Raw genomic sequence first — 21,790 nt, forward strand, 5'->3', positions numbered from 1 at the left:
CAGACATATACATAGAGTATTAAATATAGATTAATTACGAAACTAATTGTACAGTTTATAACTAATTTGTGAGATGAATTTTTTAAACATAATTAGTCCATAATTCGACAATGTGCCTACAATAAACATATGCTAATGATGGATTAATTAAGCTTAATAAATTGGTCTTGTGAAGTACTAATGAATTCTATAATTTATTTTTTTATTAGTATTCGAACACCTCGTACGATATCTTTGCGTGAGTAGATCAAACATGCCCGGCCGAGCATCATAGCATCCCCTCTGTCCCTCTGCGCAAGTTCAAAGGCGTCATGAGTGGCAGACTGGCTGCTAGCCCCCTCGTACGTGCGACGCGCCATGCAGTGCCAGTGCCAGTGCCACCACGCGGGCCCGCGCGTCAGCGAGGCGAGGCGAGATCGAGGTCGCGCGCCTATAAATAAGCCCCACCACGCACCCACCCGGATGTGCCAGCAATCCCAACACAAGCTCGTCGCAGAAAGGCAGTGGTGGACTTCGCCATCGATCCCAGCTGCCTGCCTCCAGCCTCTCAGCTCTCTGCTGCCCCCACCAGCAATCTCCATCCACTGCCTGCCCCCCCCTCTGGCCTCTGCTTGCTACTCGAGTGAGCGAGACGCTTTAGCCTCCGTCTTGCCCCCGGCAGCGAGCGGCAAACGAGGTGATGCATGCTCTCAGTCTCGTCACTTTTTCCATGGCGATGCGCTTGGTTCGTGCATTGCATGCATGCACAATCATGGATCCATGTGTGGCAAATGGGGCCTCACCTTCTCTCTTAGTACCATGGTGTAGAACAGTACAAGTAGAACGCTTGGTGCTTCATTCCCTTTTTGTTCGTTTCTGCTTTTCACAATCTGCTGCCCCCAATGCCTTTGATTTGTTTATAGGGGATGCCTTGGCAACCAACCTTGCAAGTTGGATGCTCTTTCTAGTGGGAGGCTGTACTAGCGTGGAGTATGCTTGATTCACAATGGTGTAAGTGTAATGATGTGCCTAGAATCAGCAAAACTCTCTACAGTCCTTTTTTTTATTGAATAGAAGTTTCAGAATGGACGTGTTTCAGTATCTACTGCTGCTGCTCTGCTAGCACGCTGTTCCATTTTGCATGACTTACATGTCTTACATGTCTGATACTCTGAAACATGGGGCCCCCACAGGCAACCATGTCTGACTGCTATCTCTACTAACTTCGTTTCGTTCCCTGTTGTGGCATGGCAGGCAAGGGCGATCGAGGATGGACAGACTGAACGCGAAGCTGTACCTGCAGAACTGCTTCATCATGAAGGAGAACGAGCGGCTGCGCAAGAAGGCGCTGCTGCTGAACCAGGAGAACCAGGCCCTGCTCACCGAGCTCAAGCAGCGCATCGCCAAAACGGCGGCGGCGGCGGCCAACAACAACGGCAACGCCAAGGCCAACGGGAATGTGGCGGCAGCAGCAGGCAACCGCACGCCGATCCCGGACCTCAATGCCGCCGCTCCAGGTCTAGGGGCGCATGCCGGCCACGAGAAGGCGGCGTCGCCCAAGCCAAAGAAGGCGGTCGCAAACTGATGCGGCTTGATTAGTTCTAGTCACGAGCTAGCTATAAGTTTGTAGTTATCATTACCGGTTTACCTCTTCTGGATGCATGTCAAGAACGTCTGCTTCGTTTTAGCTAATGGCCTAATGGAATTGCATGCCTAATGATGTGCTGCTGAATCCTTCTGGAGGGATAGCTAGATCAGCTAGGGGTATTTGGAGGAATCTGGATGGATGAATTTGTGAGAGAGTGAACTGTGAATTTCAGTCATGAACAGTGAACTCCGGCTGAAATTCACACCAGCCGATCTAGCTATCCCTCCAGAAGGATTCAGCAGCACATCGTGTGCTGTATGGCAGTGGTGCTTAAGCAGCTCTTTCTTCCCTGTGATCGTTAGGACATGTAGAGCTATCTGCTGCATGCTCGATGATGATGTGCCAATCTAATACATGGTGCTACCATCTTTTTACACGAAAAACTCAGTACAGTGTAGGTTGTCTAAGTGCAGTGCAAAAATATCAAATAGCCCAACCACAAAGCAATGGAATAGGACAATCATCAGGTTTGACAATTCAGAAGGCTAAATGCTCATTTGAGATAGCATCTTAAACTGCAGAAATGGCAAGGATATGCTGCTTAAGTATACACTTGTACAAGTGGCATTCAAGCTCCATGAGACTATGTGACAATGCAGTAGTTTATAAGGACAGAAAACTAACCTCCAACATAAGCATGTTACTCTGTTGGCATATCCATTAGTCAAAATCAAGAGGCCAACAGTCACCACTCACCAGTCGCCAGCATTACTCTCTGCCAAGTAAAAAGATCAGTTTGTCAGTGGACTGAACTGGGTGAATTTAATTTCTCGATCATGGTAGAACAAACCATCCAATTGGCTCACTGGGCACCACCAAGTTCAATCGGAACCACAACAGAGGGAACAAAAAAAAGAGAGAAAGAAACTGTATTATAGATTGCACTAATCAGTAGCCCTTATTTCCTGTGCTGCACATGCAAGAAGCATCATGCCCATCATGTCCGTGCTTTTCCCCACATAGCCAAGAGTCCAGGAGCTATTTGACAGATCCACACTTCCTAGATTACATCACCCTGATCAGCTGTTCTCTTGCACATTGTAACCAAACATAGGCCTGACAGCAATCAGACCGCGAACCGTCCATCCAACAGTTCACTGTGAGACTTGCGTAGCAGACTGAGGACATTGTTATCGCCCGGTTCGTAGGCTTATAAGCCATACTTTTTCAGCCAACGAACAATATTTTTCTCTCACACCAAATCAGCCAACAGTACTTTCAGCTATTGCTTATCAGCCAAACAAGCCCAAACGAACCGGACGTATGGTCCACAGACCAGTGTGCACAGGGAATGATCGGCTGAATTAAACTTAGCATAGACATGTAACTAAGCGTGCACATGATCTTTGGGTACTGACCAGACCAGAATAAGTAGATGCCATGGATGCCTTTGTTGATGAAGTAAAAACGCTGATGTAGATGAAGAACACTGACTGCTTCACCAAGTTGTAGCAGTGACATTGGAAAGACCTTCTGAGTACTATAGCACCTTATTACTTGACTGTTTAGGTGTTTGTTTCGGTGATATTGACGTGATAACGTCTACCAAGTTGGTTTTCACTGATCAAGACCATGTTAGTCGAAAAATATGCCAATGTTGAAGCAAAGACAAACTTTCCAGTGGCCTGCTGCTGGGCCAACGCCCATGCCGAGTTGCCTTCCCAATCTTGGATGTCCTTGTTCAGTTGTTTGGGCAACGGCAGAGCCATCAATACTGCAGTTTCCATCGGCTCAACACGCTGAGCATTCACAGAGGAACACTATGTCAAAAAAAAAAAAAAAAACAAGACCTTTGCATAAAGTGAGCTCATATGGATATTGCAATCTTGTTAGTTCTAAATCAGTACATAACGCAAAATCTCTGTCACAGCTACAGCAGGCCCAAGCATGAATCGTCCGACGTGCATCCATGTGCCGACTGGCCAGGCCGGCCGATGGACCGAGTACGAAGTCAGCACATGTAAAGGGTTGCCACGAGACGAGACTGACGGGAGACGGGACCAGCCAGGTCGACGCAGAAATCTGCATCAGACGGCAGCTCTGCGAAGCCACCTGATTACCTGTTTGAACGATCCGATCCCGGCCACTGCGCGGAGAGCGCCCCCACACGGCCACGGACACTGCTGACCGCAAACACAATCATCACTCGTCCGCGAGCGGGCGGGGCGGGGCGCGCGAAGCACAACTTGAGCAACGGAACAAGTAATAATAAGGAGCATCATTTATTTTTCTGAATCTCTTTGCTTTCCTGTACGGAATCATCCGGTGCGGGTGAATCCGAGAAGCGTGTGGTAATTGGAAAAAGGCGGCAGCAGATCCGGTTCGCTCGTCGCAGGGGAATAGGGGATGATGATAGGGCGGCGGCAAGAGATCGCCGATTATTTGCGAGGAGAGATGGCCGATTTCGATCGTGAATCTCGATCTCTTGCGGATCTCGTCTAGATGGGCCCTTTTATCAATATTGGGCTTCCATGAATGGGCCGACCGCTGGCCTAAAGCATCACTGTTATAGGCGGGGCTAAAACATGTCTAGTAGGGCCATTTAAGCGATATATATGCTTACAAGAATGGGCCGGCCGAAAACATCGCTGTTATAGGTCGGGCTAAAACACCATTAGGATGGGCTGCTAACCATTTGCATTTTTTTTGAAGCAACTTTTGGGAGTGTGTGTATGGTTATATCTCAATCACTCTGTTAGATTTGCGAGGATGGCATAGAATGAAAAAAATAAGAAAAAAATACAATAGAGGACAGCAGTCAAAAGCAAAAACTGACTGAAAAGAGAGGAAACTAAATCACTATTACTCCATTTGAATGTAGATATTCAGCCTCCATTTTTTTTAGAAATGATGGCAAAAGTTTTGCCGCTGATTTTATTAGACGTTGGAAAAAATAAAAGAGAATTTAAAAGCACGAATTACAACCGAACTGACATGCTATGCCAAAAACAACGACCGGAAACAACCAAAGCAGAAAGGAAAACAAAGCCAAAGACAGCCTCCAAAAACAACTGTAAAAGTGCAACCAGTAGAAAAAACAAAATTAGTCCCACTGTAGTTCGTTGCATTTTGGGTTGGTGCGGTTGCCATTGTATACTGATTGATGTCATCTTTGCACAACATGGCAACTTGTCTTGGGTTCAAACTTTTTTTATTGAAAGGTTCGCCTATTTCTCTCTTTTCAGATATTCCACCAAAAGTATATTAAGATTTCGTCAAAGCTTCGTCTTTGATTTTTGTCGATTTTCCTTCTACATACATCTCCAGAAGTTATGAAGCGAGCCACTTGAGTTTACCATGCTGAGATCAGTTAAATGGTACCACAATTTGATCACCTCCCAAACTTCCTTGTGTAAGGGCAGTCTTTATAAAGGTGTGTTGGTGTCTCTTGATCATTTTGCAACGTTTGCACGTAGGGTCATCCATCCATCCTCGCTTCATTAAGTTGTTTGCGGTTCGATTTTTTTATGCATAAGGTCCCAGCGAAGAATTTACATTTCGATTCCGTTCTGGCCTTCCAAATTGGCATTAATCTGATTTTGGAAAAGGCACCCTCTAATTGGATTATGTAGGGTTTTCTATCCAACGCCATCTTATGTCTTCTTCCACCCTGCTGATAAATGGCGTGTCCTTGATGGCCTCCCAGAGATTTACAAAATCTAGTACCTCCTCATATGAACCTGGTGGATAGATGTGATCGATCCATTTGTTGTTTTCTAGTGCCTTTTGTACTGAAATCTTTTTCATGCGTGTCTTATGGAACAAGCTAGGTGCAATCCTTTTTGCCGAGGTGCCATTTATCCAAGAGGACGACCAGAGCGATGTTGTTCTTCCACTGCCAATGTTTACTATAGTTGATGCATTGAAAAGTTCATGATCGGTTCTGTCACATGGAACTTCCAATTGAGTCCATGCTCTTTCCTTCTATCTCCACTTGAACCATAGCTATCTCAATCTCAAAGCTAACGTGGATATTTCTAAATCCATATTACCAACTCCCCCCTTTTCCTTTGGGAGGCAAGTGGTGGTCCAGTTTATCAACTAGTGTCCCCCACTACCGTTCTCTGGTGTTTCACCGCGCCAAAGGAAACTACGACGTAATCTGTCAATCCTTTTGAGAACCCCTTTCTGTGCCTGGAACACTGTGAATGATAGATTGGTATGGATGAGAGAACCGTTTTTTTTACTAATGTTCTCTTCTAGAAGTTGACAAAATCTTTCCCTCTCCATCCCAGCAACCTGGCCCTGATCTTATCTACTAGCGTCTGGACTTTAGTTTTCCTTAGCTTCCTTGTATGAAGTGGTAACCCTAGGTATTATCTGGGAAAGTGCCAAGTTTTCCTAGGAAATTGGATGAGTGAAGGGACCGTGTTAGGCTCAAGTCTTATTGGAAAGATCTCCATCTTCTCCATATTGATTTTTAGGCCCGAGCATTCTCCAAAAAATGTAGGATTTTTTTTTGAAAATTATTTAGGTTTGCGAATATAGTAGCATCATCCGCATACAACAAGCATCATATGTTTGCCGCCTTCGCAACACCGGTTGTAGAATACCACGATGTTGCATGTTTCGATGAAACGTTGTAGTGGGGTCTATGGCTATGATGAACAACAATGGCAATGGCGGTCAAGGGGAGGGGTGAAAAAATTGACCACCTAATCCTTATATGGGTACACTCTTATCCACCTTATTTCACATGTGTCAGAACAGATAATAACCATCCGACACACGTGGAATGAGCCACCTTAATCCCTCCCAACAATGTGGCTTGGAGTGCATCCAAAGAAGCCTTGAGGAGAACACGAGTACAACCAAACAAAACCTCAATAAGTGGAACATAAGAGCAGAACCAACACAGGCATATCATATATGCTTCACCTTAAAGCTACACACCATGACACGAAGATAGAGACACATGAGGCCTAATGATAAGCAGCTTTAGCTTTGGCACAACGCCCCAAAAGCTTTCTTAAGTATCTATCACAATGCCCATAGCGCAACAACTTCAGACTTTTGTCAACTTGGGCACTCGGTTCCTCTGATGCTCGGCAGAACCACTAATCCATGTGAGCTGGAGGCGTTGCGCAGACGTGAAATGTGGGGCTGACAACTAGAGTGGCGCGCATTGGGCCGGGGCTGTCCTAAGAGCAAGGCTAATAATGCAACCTTCAACTGACTGTATTGATCCTTACAACCCACTTATTAGCCAATTCATATAGCAGTTGGTTTACTTATAACACATCCCTTCCTCTCACAAAGTTTTTTTTGGTTTATGTGCTTTTAGCTAGCTGCAAACTTACAACTCACCTTTCTTCTCTCTCCTCCTTTTTCTCCTCTACCTCAGAATACAGCATGCTAACCACCTCCATATTACACTTGCTCTAAGAGGCCCTAGTCTTAAATGTGTGTCATCTTAGGCTGCTGTACAAACCTCAGCATATCTCCAACTCCGACTTGTGTTGTGCAATCTTTAAAGGTCCCTTCGGGTTTGCACGAGCGCCAGCAAAGCCATCCACTTCACATGCATGTGGAGGCATATGCGAACCTATTTCCATGTAGTAGCCCTTCGTCACAACACCTAGCTCTTTCCTGAAATATAAGATATACAAACGATTTTCAAGCAAAATTAGAAACCCTGACAAAGGACCATTTTATCCCTTACAAATTAGGATGGAAGGATCGAGCAGTTCAGTTGTTATTTTCTAAATTATTGGTTAGCTATTTTGGGTGACGTCAAGTTTAATAGAAATCTTAATATTTTCTGCCACGTTGTATTTTGGTATAAATTTCGAACTCTGATCCTCTATGTTTTAGGACATAAGGAGTATATCATTAGTTTTTGTGTCTTACATGTGGCTCAAACTTCAAATTAAGATGTGATGCGGATTCTGAAAAGTATGGATTTTATCAAATAAAGTGGACAAATATATTTTCTGCTATGGGTTAAAAGAAACTAGTTTATGATTAATTATCGTAAAATCTCATGTATTTTACATTTAATTTAATCAAAGTAAATTCATGCAGGAGCTCATTATTTTGTTTATTTAGTAATGTACGATTTTCATTATAATTTGCTGTAGCAACAGAAAATGGAAGTATATGTATTTTTATCTTTATTTAATAAAAAATAAACAATACATGAGCTCAGTTGTTCTATTATTCAATAATACATGATTTTCATATTGAACCATAATTTTTTATAATATTGGTGTAGCAATAGAAAATGGACCGGTACATATCTTTTTGAATATATAATCAAGTTCTTTTCAAATAAAAAAAAATCATGAACTGAATCTCCACTAGCTCATGAGTTGGGATGAAAACGGATCGGATACGGACAGGATATCACCGATATTACATTTGTTTTCATATTTCTGTCCGGATTCGGATTCGAATACGGATAGTGTCAACTATGTCGGATATGATACGATTGGATATCGACATCATAAATATACGATTTGAGTATTCGGATACGGATACTGGTATCGGATGTTGGATATCCGGACTCGGATACGGACAGATCTCAACCCCTCTAAACGGATTCGGTTTCGAATACGGTCGAAAAATATCCGTACCATTTTCATCCCTACTCATGAGTGGTCATAGTCATCAATTTTGCTGATGAGTGAGGAGACCCCTGCCTGAGATGTAGACGGCTCGGCTGAAGTTGGACCAGAGGAAAGGGATTCCTCGGATACATTCGTAGATGGTTGCAAGGGAGTGGGGCTAAACTGCAAGCAGGTCGAATATGATCCGACGCGTCGGCGAGGCTAGCTAAGATGGCGCCCGCCGAGAGCCTGAGGACGAATATGATCCTGTTTGTTGCAAAAGACCACTGCGCGATCCTGCAATGGATTGCCCGATCTCCCATCTTTGTTCCGTGTCAAGTCTGTCTATTGTCTTGCAGCATGTGTGTGATTAAAGGCTGGACACAACGAATGCTGCTAGCATGAATGTTCCAAATTATTTCACCCCTACTGCAACTGAGCGGTGCGAGGGCGTATCGAGGCTGCGAGACTGCGAGAGCTGATGGGCGATGAGAGGTCTGAGGGGGCAGTTCGAGCCCTACTTTTGGAGAGCATAGAAAGAATGCAATTTTAAGTTTGACTTGTCAAATTTATGATTAAATTTATAGAAAATAGTATCATCATTTATATTTCAAAATAAATTTATTATAAAATATATTTTATAATTATCCAATAATATTTATTTGGTACCATAGATGTTAACTAGTATTTTTTATATAGATTTGATCAAACTTAAAATTGTTTGACTTCTAAAGAAAAGATAATTGCATTTTTTTTTGAGATGGACGGAGTATATAGCTAGAGTTCAAAGTTTGTTAGCAATTTCTTCTAATACGTAGTTCTACCACATACCCCATTCATTCTAAATAGTAAGTCATTTTAGTTTTGCTCTAAATTGAACTTCGTAAACTTTGACCATGTTTCTAAACAGATATATGTTAACATTTACAAAACCGAATACTGCCAAAAAAATGTACTATACAAAATAAGTAGAGGCAGAAGGCACAATATGGTTAGGTAGGGTTTCTGCCTTATCTTGATTTTAGTGCACCATCTTCTCCTCTTTATACCCTAGTTTTCTCTAGTATGTTTTCCTATGTCTCCACCATAAAGAGGCATGGATCTCTATTGATATAGTTGTGCCACACCTTAATTTGCATCCGTCCTTCACCACTGATAATAAGATACACTTTAAAGGCATATCCATTGTGGTTACTAATTTTCCTTTTAGAATATTTTATCATTACTACAACGATAATTTTTAGAGGCGCCCCAGTTTTTAGTCCCCCCCCCCCCCCCCCCCCCCGAATGCGGCTAGATCAAGAACCGCATCTAGACACACCTCTATGGGGCCACAACTAACAAATCACATATGAAAATTGATTTCAAGAGGCCAATGGCCTTATCACGTCTCCGAAAATGACCTCCATTTCTAGAGGTGGTTAGTAAGACTAGGTACCTCTCGAAATGACCCTAAATATATAAGCAGCCCCTTCTTTCTTTTTTGGGATAGAACTGTAGCTTAAGAATGAGAAGGGGAGCTCGCAAGAGCAACCCTAAAATTGGAAACACAAGGGGAAAGGTCTTGCTCTTGATTTTCTTGGAGGAGGTGACTCTAGAAGGTAAGTTTATGGCATTCTAAACATCTTTTTAAAGTTTAGTGCTTGATTACTTGCTTAATTAGGTTTTGGTTTATCTCCGTCCATGCATGGTTTTGTTGCAATTAGACACGAAATTAGCTCCAATATTTGGAGAGCCTATGGTAAATTGAGTAGGAAAACAAAATTCTCTCATTATTTAGCCTGCATGGCTTCATCTTTATGGTTTTTACTAGTTAATTTTGAATAGTAATGGTTTTAGATCTAGATATATGCTTTTGGTTTTGATTATGAAATTATGAATGTTTTGTTAATTAAATTAATTGCTTGATTAGCGGCTAGTGCTACCTAGGTAGCTAGAGATGGGGTAGGGTTTACTATTTATTTGGACATTGATGATTCAAAGATAGTTCAATAATTTTATTTAGACTTGAAATTGAGTAGGGATTATATTGAATGTAGAATAATTGTTCAATTGTTTACTCATAGTTTTTTCACAATGATATTAACAATTGATGGTATACTAGCTCCTCCTTGCATATGAATTAAGTTTTGGATGTTGACATACAACTTGATATTTGCATGGAGAGAGAGAGAGAGAGATAGATAGATAGAGAGAGAGAGAGAGAGAGAGAGAGAGAGAGAGAGAGAGAGAAATAATAATTGAGTTTGAGTTAGAATGAACATAAAATGTTGCCATATTTCAAGCACTTGTAAATTTGTTATCTTAGTTGTTAATTTCTATGTTGTTTTCACATTTTTATGGTTTTGATATTAGCATTTAGAGTTTGTTTGGTAGAGCACCTCGGAGCGGATTCTCCCTAAAAATCACTCCTCCTTATCCAAATAGTAAAACTGTATAAATTCTAGTGAAGAGTAGACAATCACTTTTCCATTTACACTGGGAGCTAGGAGTTAAAAAACCTGCTCCATGCAACTCACTATTCAATCTACACCAAAATCACTCTAGAATCAATTCTCACATGCTAACCACATCGCTCCCTCACCAGAATCAACTACAATCACTCCACCAAAGAATCAAGGGGCTTGAGCTAAGAATCAGGAAATGGAGCTCTACCAAACAGTGGATTCCCAATTCTATCCATTGCTATATATCCTAAAATATGGACATGGCATCATGGATATACAAGGAAACTGACTAGACTAGGACTCTATTATGACCAAATAGAAAATTTATCTATAAACTAATTAGGATATATATGACTCTATAACCCCATGCCCAAAGTATATAAGGAAGGGGGCACTACGTAAAAAATAATTTTTAGCAATGGGTCAAATTTTTTGTAGGGGCGGCTGGTGATGGAGCCGCCCCTACAGTGCCATGCTCGGGTGCCCAGACACCAGCCGCCCCTACAAATGGAATAACAGGGGCGGCTGGTGATACGAGCCTCCCCTATAAATGGGTCTGATTTGTAGGGGCGGCTCACTCACCAGCCACCCCCGACATTGCTATTTGTAGGGACGGCTGGTGATTGAGCCGCCTCTACAAATGACTCCATATAAATAGCTCCGATTTGTAGGGGCGGCTCAATCACCAGCCGCCCCTACAAATGACTCACATATAAAACAACAACAGCACCTTCTTCCTCCTCAGATCACTCACTCCAACCCGTGAAAGAAAGGTGGGGAGGCCTTGGGCATCTCCCAAAAATTGCTCTACTAAGGGGGGGAGGTTTTGGTCTTAAATCCTTTGGTGGAGAGGTTGTAGAAGGTAAGAAAATGTCATTCCACACTTTTTTTGAAGTTTTAATGGTTGGTTAGTGAGTAATTAGAGTTTTGTTGTTCTCTCTCTTCTATGGTGCTTAAGCTATTTATGAAGCAAATTAGACCCAAGTTTTAAATGTACTAGGGTAAATTAGCGTGGGGAACAAGATCATACCCTTATTTGGTCTATGTTTCTTGATTTTAGTGAACAATTAGTTAGTTTTAGGGATGTTTCATGTGCATGTGGATCTAGATCTAGGGTTTGGTTTTTTTATTAATTTCGTTTTTGTAAATTTATGTTTGATGAAATTGGACTAGGGTTTGTATGAAAGCTATTGGGTAAAGTATAATTGTTGGTAATTGTTGTCTTTGAAATTGTTTATTGTAATAAATAAATATGTATTTTAATTATTTATGGATAAATGGACCATTAATTAATTTTCCTCTACCATGGTGTGTTTGTATGCTTCATGTAATTATATTAGATTTATATTCATATATATCTGAAGTATATACAATTATTCTCAAGTAATTATTAATTTGATTTATTTTTATATATATCTGAATAAGTAGTCCGTTAATGTTTGTTTTGTTGTTGTTGTAAAAGATGGAGTACAGGAACTCTTGGATGTATGGTTCGTTAAGGTTCAAGGTAGGTTTCCATGAAAGAGGTGGATAAATTTATTGAAGCCGCAAAGAAGCATGCAACGACATTGAAAGAGAATAAGGATACAATTATTTACCCCTGTAAAGATTGCAAGAACCGTATGGCATGGACAGATGTGACTATCATCAGATCACATTTGATTATGCGAGGATTTGTTGAGGACTACGTAGTGTGGATTTATCATGGTGAAACGGTTATTGTTAACGACGAGGATGAGGAGGAATACAACGACGAAACCATAGAATCCTTGTCCTAATATTCAGCAGAGCTTGATGCATGAATGGATTTTGAGTTTGGCAATGAACAAGATGGTGATATTGGTGGTTGGGATGGTAACGACGAAGGTGGTGCCAATAATGATGGTGGAGCACGTGTCGGGGATGAAGATGATTTGGAGGACATGATTCGAGCCCTTGGACCAGAGATTTTACTAAATAGCCCGAAAGGTCTAGAAAATTTGGAAAGGGTGACAAAAGCATCGAAGGAGACTGTGTATGGTGTTGAAAAGGGCTGTCCGACACATTGGACATTGCTACGTTTTGTGCTTGAGCTGCTCATCCTGAAGGCTAAGTACAGCTGGTCAGACTATAGTTTCAATGATCTATTGCATCTCCTGTCATGGGTGCTGCCACAACCAAACTCAGTTCCTGCCAACACATATCAAGCGAAGAAGGTCATAAGTCCATTGACAATGGGGGTTGAAAAAATCCATGCATGCCCCAACCACTGTATACTTTTTCGTGGTGAAACGTTCAAGTCACTGGATAAATGTCCCCGGTGTGGGGCCAGTCGGTACAAGAATAATGACCTTTACGGTGGGGACAAAGCCTCCATGGGGAAAAAGAGGAATAAGAAGAGTATAAAAAAGGTGGTACAAGAATCTCAACTCCCTAGAGGACACTCCATTAGGCAACGATGCAAAGCAGAGAAGAATTCCTGCCTTGGTAATGTGGTACGTCTCAGTGACCGACCGCTTAAGACGTATCTTCCTAAACCCTAAAAAAGCCACACTCATGACATGGTGGGATGATGAGCGCAAGGTGGATGATGATAAGATTGCACACCTGGCTGATTGTAGTCAGTGGCAAAGGTTTGATGAGAAGCACAAAGAATTCAACGATGACCCAAAGAATGTATGGTTTGGCTTGAGCACCAATGGAATGAATCCCTTCAATGAGAGGATGAGCGACCACAGCACATGGCCAATGATCTTGACCATGTACAACATCCCAACATGGTTGTGTTAGAAGAGAAAGTACCTTCTCCTCACTATTCTTATTTCTAGCCCTAAACAACCAGGCATTGATATAGACGTGTTCCTCGAGCCTTTGATGCAAAAATGGAGAGGCTATGGAGGCATGGGGAGCAGATGTACGATGCGTTCCGAAAGGAGGACTTCATATGTAGAACAATAATATTTGTTACTACCAATGATTACCCCGCGCTGTTTGCTTTGTCTGGACAGATCAAAAGAAAGATGAGATGCTTGGTTTGCTTGGATGGTACTACATGGGTGTACCTAGATGCATCCAATAAGATAGTTTACCTAAGGAACCGATGCTTCTTAGAGACAAGTCACAAGTACCACAACAAGTTGTTCTTTAGATTTTATGACAATGTCCTAGAGATTGAACCCCCTCCGGAGAGACGTCATAACAGAGAACACGTGTACAGAATGGTAAAAAACATATGCGTCGTCTATGGAAAGAAGAATCCGGATGGGACGAACAGAGATAGAAGGACACCTCCTATCGAAGGCGTACCTTTCAAGAAACAATCGATCTTCTTTCAGTATCTGCCTTATTGGCCAGACTTGGAGGTCCCCCATGCCATTGATGCTATGCACGTGTAGAAGAATGTCTTTGAAAGTCTCATTGCTACCTTGATGGACATAGGCAAGTCAAAGAATGGTCTGAAAGCACTGGAAAGACATGGTGCAGCTAAACATGATGCCACAGCTTCACCCAATACCTAAGGCTAATGGAAAATACACTCTGCCCATGGTGTGTTTTAACCTAACACCAGACGAGAAGAGGGCTATATGCATTTTCCTGAGGGGGATCAAAGTCCCAACTGGGTTTTCAGCAAATGTGAAGAAGCTAGTGTCGATGAAGGACCTGTCAATAACACACTACAAGGCTCACGATTGCCATGTGATGCTGACAGTATTTCTACCTATTGCAATCAGGGCTATAAAGCCAGAGTTCTTGAAAATGGCCATCACCTGCATGTGCTACTTCTTTTCGAAGATCTCACAGAAGACGATTGGCAAGCAAGAGCTAGGTGACCTACATGAATTTGTGGTGGAGACACAAAACCAACTAGAGATGTGTTTACCTCCTGCTTTTTTTGATATAATGCCACATCTCATGATTCACATAGTTCATCAGATACAGGCGCTGGGCCCTTGCGACTTGCATGAAATGTGGTCCTACAAGCGGTTCATGTCGGTTCTAAGTCAATATGTGCATAATCGAGCATACCCAGAGGGCTCCATGATAGAGGGTTACAATACTGAAGAAGTCATCGAGTGCTGTCAAGAGTACCTAAAAGTGCAGAAAGGGATTGGTAAACTCGATTCTCATCACAAGGGTAGGCTGGCTGGGAAGGGCACCAGTGGTAGAAAAGTGTTCATCAACCATGATTACAAAGAGGTGAGTCAGGGCGCATTACAGTGTCTTGCAGAGTACACAACTAATGCAACCGTACATTGATGAACACTTGGCTATCATTATGGCAGAGAGAAATGGCCGTTTGGATGATTGGGTCATGAAACAACACAAGCAATGACTAACTACATGGTTGAAGGACCAAAACATATCGCCTGAAGAAACCATAGACTCTATTATCATCAGTAGGTTGGTGGAGGGGCCATCGAGACAAGTGACATCTTGGAATGCTTATGACATCAATGGGTATACATACTATACCCACACAAAGGATAGTAAATATGTGAACCAAAACAATGGTGTTCGAATAGAGGCTCTCGATGGATTGGGGCAAAAGATCCAATACTTTGGCATCATTGAAGAGATATGGGAAACTTGACTATAGAAGGGATATAACGGTGGCCCTGTTTTGATGCCACTGGATCAAACAACACCAACTGAACGAGATAGAATTGAGAGTCTTGGACCTTGAGAATCTAGGCTACCAAGATGACCCTTGGGTGCTCGCTTCATGTGTCGCACAAGTTTTCTATATGTCTGACCCACAAAGTAACCTCCCCTCGAAAAAAAGACAAAGCACGTGGTTGCCTCCAGGAAACAACACATTATTGGAGTTGATGGTGTGGACGATGTTGAAGCTTACCATAACTACGATGAGATACCGCTATTCATAGACTTTCCTAAGAAGATTAGTGTTGTGGAAAAGAACCTCCCCAAAGACATAGTGCCATGGGAACGAAAAGGTGTCAAGGGGAAAGTCGTTACAGCGGGCTAGCTAGTTATTGAACGTGGAGTGTTTGTGTAAGTGTGTGTTTGTAAGACTTCATTTATGCATGCATGTGAGACTATATATTTATGTACGTGTGTAAGACTACATATTTTTGTATATGTGTAAGACTACATTTATGCATGTGTGTGAGACTACCCTTTGCAACATCTAGATGACTCTATTTGAACATTCACTCTATCTCCTACTAAAACTTTATGAAATCACTTAACACTTTATGAAATAAAGAAATGACCAAAACAAAAGTAGGAGATCTTGACGAGTTATACAACTTTTATATTCATCACCTTTACAGCTGAAATCATTTAGTATTTGAAAATCAAGTTTGAAGTTGTTATTTTCTAAAATTTAAAATTTGAATTGTTCAAAATTAGTGACAAAGATAGATGACTAGACTAAAATAATAGAGCATGATTTTAGAAAATTTTAGGAAAAAAACCATCATATTTGGAGTTAGTATGAGGGAGAAAAACTAGTTATAAGTTTCTGCCACAGATTAAAAAGAGAAATCATACTTGTTCATCGTTGATCATCATGAACAGTTGTGTTTTTACTTTTTAATCTCTGGGTAAAATTTATAACTAGTCTTTCTCCCTCATAATAACTTCAAATGTGATGATTTTTTTCCTAAAATTTTCTAAAATCTTGCCCTATCAAGTTAGTGTATTGATTTGGTCATTCTTTTCATTTGACAAAGTTTGAGCACTTCAAATTTTCAAATTTAAAAAAATGACAAGTTCGAACGAGATTTTTAACCATTAAATGATTTCAGCTAAAAAAATGATGAATACCAAAGTTGTATAACTCATCAAGATCTACAATTTTTGTTTTGATCATTTCTTTATCTAACAAAATGATATTAAACATTGTTCACAAATCAACATATTTCTCGTATAGTTTAGGAAACTATGAGTCATATGTGAATTTATGAACAATGTTTACTAATACTTTATCACATGAAGAAGTGACCAAAATAAAAGTTTTAGATAGTGATGAGTTCAACAACTTTTATGTTCATGACTTTTATTGTTGAAATCATTTAAGGTTTTAAAATCTTGTTTGAAGTTGCCATTTTTTGAAATTCAAAATTTCAACTGTGCAAATTTGGTCAAATGAAAATATGATCAAAATAAAAGTTGTACATATTGATGAGTTCTACAACTTTGGTATTCATGAGTTTTTCATCTGAAATCATTTACTCTTTCAAAATATTGTTTCAAGTTGAAATTGTTTGAATTTTAAAATTTGAATCGTTCAAACAAAGTCACATGACAAGATGACCAAAATAAAAGTTGTACATGTTGATGAGTTATATAACTTTTATGTTTACAACATTTTTCATTTTATTTCATTTAATGTCATAAAATTATAGTCAAAATTTTAAAATTCAAATTTTTATTTTTTTTTGTTTTCTATATTGTTTTGACTACAATTGTTTATATATATATTTCTTCATATATAGAATAATACAAAATATTATATTTGTGCATATACATAATTGTTTTTATATTACTTTGTGTTTTTATGATATAAAAAATATAGAATTAATAATTTAAAAAAATAAAAAATATTTGTAGGTGCGGTTGGATCTGGAACCGTCACTACAATTGCATTTGTAGGGGCGGTTTGCATTTGTAGGGGTGCCTGGATCAGGAACCGCCCCTACAAATCGTCCTGACTATAAATTCAAGGGCGCACGGGTGTTGCCTGTTGGGCGCTCTCTTCTTCCTCCGACGCCGTCAGGCTGCCCCTCCCGGACCTGTCCCGATGCCGGCCCTGCGCCCCTTCCCCGCACCTGCGTGCCCCTCCCCGCACCCGCGCGCCCCCTCCCCGCACCCACACGCCTGCTCCCCGCCCTAGGGTTTTCAACGGCGGGCGGCCTCCGCGCTCCTCCACCGGTGGCCGGCGACGCACCCGCGCGCCCCCTCCCCGCACCCGCGTGCCTACTCCCCGCCCTAGGGTTTCCACCGGTGGGCGGCCTCCACGCACCTCCACCGGCGGCGCACCCGCGCACCCCCTCCAACGGCTGGGCAAACCTCGCCCCACTTTGCCACCTCTTCACCGACGATGATCACCTACCAGGTATGCTCGCTCCATTCTCTCCCCTTCCTTCCTTTGCGGAGCCGAGCACCCCAAACCCTAAGCAATTTGAACTTGGATCTGACCCAGTTACAAGTAGTATATACATGATTCCTACTAGCTTCGAGTTTTTGCAAAAATCATCGGGTGCACACATCCTGGGTTTACTCTTGTGTGCATCCATGCTACTGCTGTTAAGGTAATTAGGCCTACAAAGTAGACTAGACTTTGGATGGAAGCAAAGTATAATTAGGCAATATTTTCAATTTCTATTATGGGCAGTGAAAACATAAACCTTTTTTTATGTTTTTCATGTTCTATTGTGTTGTTTGGTTAACTCAAGCTGTATGTATTTCCTTTGTTATAAGTTGGAGTCACTATTCAAGTATTCACCCTGTCATTTGGAATCATGGCTTGCTCAAACTTTGAAAAAAAGGATGGCACACATCATGAAAACCGTTATACCTTTTCGCTCTACACAACTGTGGTTTGGTTTGATATGGTATACACGTGTCGGTTCACATAAGTCATCATTTCCAATCGAAGAAGATAGTACCATGCTTCACATTAAAAGGTGAGTAACTTTAGAGTGCGTTCAAAGCAACAACTGAATAGCTGCCTTGCTCCAATAAATATGCAGTCATAACTAAAATGTTCACTGCATCGAACTAAAAGGCTATGTCTTTCAAACACATAAAGATTGCATCCTGGTGGATTAGAATATCATGTTTTTAAATAAAAGGAATAGCTAGCTATAGTTCTCATCCATGCTAGAATCTTGATACAGGTAAAGTATATGAATGCATGCTGCCCAAATACTACTATGGAATCTGCAATGTACTATTTTTTCAATATTTCTAAGAATGCAAAGTAATGCATGCAGTAAACAACAAATCAAGAATGATTAGCCACAACAAAAGCCAAACTTTTTTCTTAGCACCCGGCACCATAGTTAATCACTGATGGCTTCCAAATCGAAGATGTCATCTAGGAAGTAGACCAGTCAATGTTGCATAAAAAAGCCTATACATACAATTGAAATGAAATAGAACGCACTCTAAATCTAGAACCTAATTAAATCAGTTTTGCGTGCCTAATTTAATGGCCGGTCGCTCCTGCTCTTAGCTCTATTTAGGGCTTATTTGCTTATATATACAACCAAAAGAACTGAATACATGGATACATTTTAGTATTTTAAGAATAAATAATAAGACACAATAAAATTATAAGTTGCAGCCTAGCAGGAACTATAAATTAGCTGTGGGTTGTGGGGTGGGTAGGTTTGGTAAATTGATCTGTTGCATGCTTTGCCTTGACTCATAACTAGTGTGAGTTCATCTGTGCCTCATGTCTGACTACACACATTGATGTCAATGCCCATTTCTGCATGTTGTTGTCGGTACCACTTAATTCCACTGCATATTCACCATTCACCATGCTAGATGCACGTTGTGTGCCACCTGTGATTTTGTGAGCTTCTTTTTCTGTTGTCTGCCAGTAATTTGCCTAACAAAAGTTCTAATATAAGCACATGGCTCTGCAGTGATATATATTCTTCTTACATTGTCATTTGTCAGTATTATGATGATCCTCAAGTTTTAGTAAAAATTAAAAATACACTATTGTTGTTGGCAAATTTCCAACTGTTTTTCTACTGTTTATTGTGTTTGCTAACTGAATGTGCATAAGACAATGCCTATGCATCTCTCTTACTATGTGGCTGGTGGCTACTAATCTTCTCTGTACTTGTTGTCTTCTCAGTACTCCTCTTCTACTACTACTCTCCTATACTCCACTCTACTTGTACTTCGATCAACTAATTCTACTACTTCCCTACTACTACTGTCTACTACTTCTGATTATACGATCTGCCTATCAGGTTCGGAAGATATTAAGCATATGATGTTCATGTGTGATCGAGCAAAGTCAATATGACAACTGTTGCTTTTTTTGGAAGCAGCACCTGCTTTTTTTGCCAAATCTCCCCTCTCCTCTATTTTTGCCACCTTTCCTATCCTCTATGTTTTGGAAGCAGCAGCTGCTTTTTTTACATCTTTTCCTCTCTATGTTTGTTAAGCAGCTGTTGTTTTTTTTTGCCAAATCTCCCCTCTCCTCTCCTCTCCTCTCCTTTGTTTTGTCGATAATAAAATTGTCCAAGTCCATATATTATATGGAATATGAGCTGATGATCAAGAACTTATGAGGAACTTGGCATTATTAGCAGCCGCCCCTACATTACCTTCTCCTCTCTTCTCTGTTATGATGCCTTGATGCTTCAAGTTTATGATCAAATGATGATTGACATGTTTCTGAGGCCTCTACTACAGCTACTACTCATTTTTTTATATATTGTTGTTTTATAGGACTACTTTGGTTTATAGACCTTTTTTATTTCTTATACCTTCTCGCGTACCTAAAGCACACTTTCTTGCATCTATTAGAACAAAGCACGAAATAATGACGCGAACACCAGACAGTGCAGCCCGATGCCCCGAGCATGATGAGCAGCCAACCTATGAGGAGCAAGCACTAGAGGACCAGCTTACTTAGGAACAGTTCGATAACGAGATAGAAAAGGATCTAGAAGTGATGCTTACTCAGGAGCAGTGTGACGATGAGGAAGGGGGAGCAGGAGAGGCTGCTGAAGGCGAAGAAGAAGAGGATGATGATGATGATGACTCAGAAGAGGGATATGAAAGTCCCGAGGATCCTTTCCCATGTGAAGCCAGAAGGAGGCCAACGGAGAAAGATTTGGACAAGGATTTTGATCCGAACGAGGAGGTAGGGAAAAAGCCTTAGCTTGTAAATTTTACTAAAGCTTTGGCTGTGTTACCTCTGCTAACACTTTGACCTGTGGTATATACATGTCCCTCCTGAAACTCAGAAAAGACGATGTCGATGTCCGCGACATCTCGCTGGACAAGATGGAGTAGAGGAAAGGAGAGCAGAGGCAACAGCCACAGAGATGGATCACGATGCCTCTGTTCCACAACCTCAAGACACAACCATGACTACGAAGCCTAAGAGGAAACAAGGGGATAGAAAAGGAAATCTATATCCAGATAAGGCATGCTATGTGATAACGGAGGTCGGGCCAGCAGGGGAGATCCTTGAGCCGAAGGAATTAAGAGGATGATTTCGTAATGCGATCGGAGCCCTAGTAAGAGATAATTGAACCCAACAATCCCTAATTGGAAAGAGGTACCAGACAAAAAGAATGAACTATGGGATAGGCAGCTGAAGCTCAATTTTATATTTCTGAAGGGTAAGCACGAACTAGTAAAAAAATGCTTTCAGGATGATGGGAGAGTCATTCCGACGTTGAAGGTCGGAGCTCAACACGAAGTATATCCAAAAGGGGTTAACTCCCTTCAACGAGTTTGGCAAAATAACTCCTAGTCAATGGGAGGAGCTCGTGGCTCAGAAGACTTCACCAGAGGCATTGGAGCTCAGTGTCCGTAACACCGAGCTAGCGAAGAGGAACAAACACCACCATCATCTAGGCCCCGGTGGCTACTATGCCAAGGAAGAGCAGTTTAGGAAGATGGACAAAGAGGCCATAGCTGCTAGGAATATCGATGTGATGAATTTGAAGGTATGCTCAAGGAAGTTGGATATATGCGAGGAGTACAGAATTATCCGGCGCTAATCTTAAGTTTGATAAGCCAGAGACCCAAGAGGCAGTATCAAGGATACTAAAATATGCTGAAGACAAGGAGAAGGGCTCATTTAATCCTTCTAGAGAGAGGGACGAGCTTAGCCTTGGCTTGGGAAACAAGGAGCACACAAGCCGCACCAGGAGGCTAGGGAAAAGGACTGACCTAGAAGCAAGGATTCATATAGGATAGGCACATGTACAAGAAATATGGCAGAGACCAGGGAGACTAGTCTTTAGCTCCAAGTGAAGGCTCTAGTTGTGAAGGCACTGGAGGAGCAAGGACTATCTACGGAGTCAGGGATATTAGTGACACCACCGGGAGAACTGGTATTAGTTGTCAGCCCTCCGAAAGTTCCTAGCAGCCAAGGTTCCACTGCAGCCACAATCCCCGTCGATCGTATACGGAAACCAACTAGTTACACCTTGGTGTTTCTTAGTGGCCGACAGAACACT

At 41.4% G+C, this 21,790-nt stretch overlaps 1 protein-coding gene across 2 annotated transcripts; it reads left to right on the forward strand.

Annotated features, from left to right (window-relative positions):
• The first annotated feature begins 482 nt into the window (after nucleotides 1–482).
• LOC136490620 (protein LITTLE ZIPPER 4-like) lies at nucleotides 483–1,666 on the forward strand. 2 transcript variants are annotated; one of them, XM_066486827.1, is made up of 3 exons: nucleotides 483–676; nucleotides 903–990; nucleotides 1,234–1,666. In XM_066486827.1, exons 2-3 carry the CDS (start codon nucleotides 986–988, stop codon nucleotides 1,562–1,564), a joined length of 336 nt encoding a protein of 111 aa, XP_066342924.1. In that variant the 5' UTR covers nucleotides 483–676; nucleotides 903–985; the 3' UTR covers nucleotides 1,565–1,666. The 2 variants fall into 2 exon arrangements, with proteins under 2 accessions (XP_066342924.1, XP_066342925.1); XM_066486828.1 differs by lacking the exon at nucleotides 903–990.
• Nucleotides 1,667–21,790: the final 20,124 nt, after the last annotated feature.

This window comes from Miscanthus floridulus, chromosome 11 (assembly GCF_019320115.1).
Source record: "Miscanthus floridulus cultivar M001 chromosome 11, ASM1932011v1, whole genome shotgun sequence".
NCBI classification, from domain to species: domain Eukaryota; kingdom Viridiplantae; phylum Streptophyta; class Magnoliopsida; order Poales; family Poaceae; genus Miscanthus; species Miscanthus floridulus.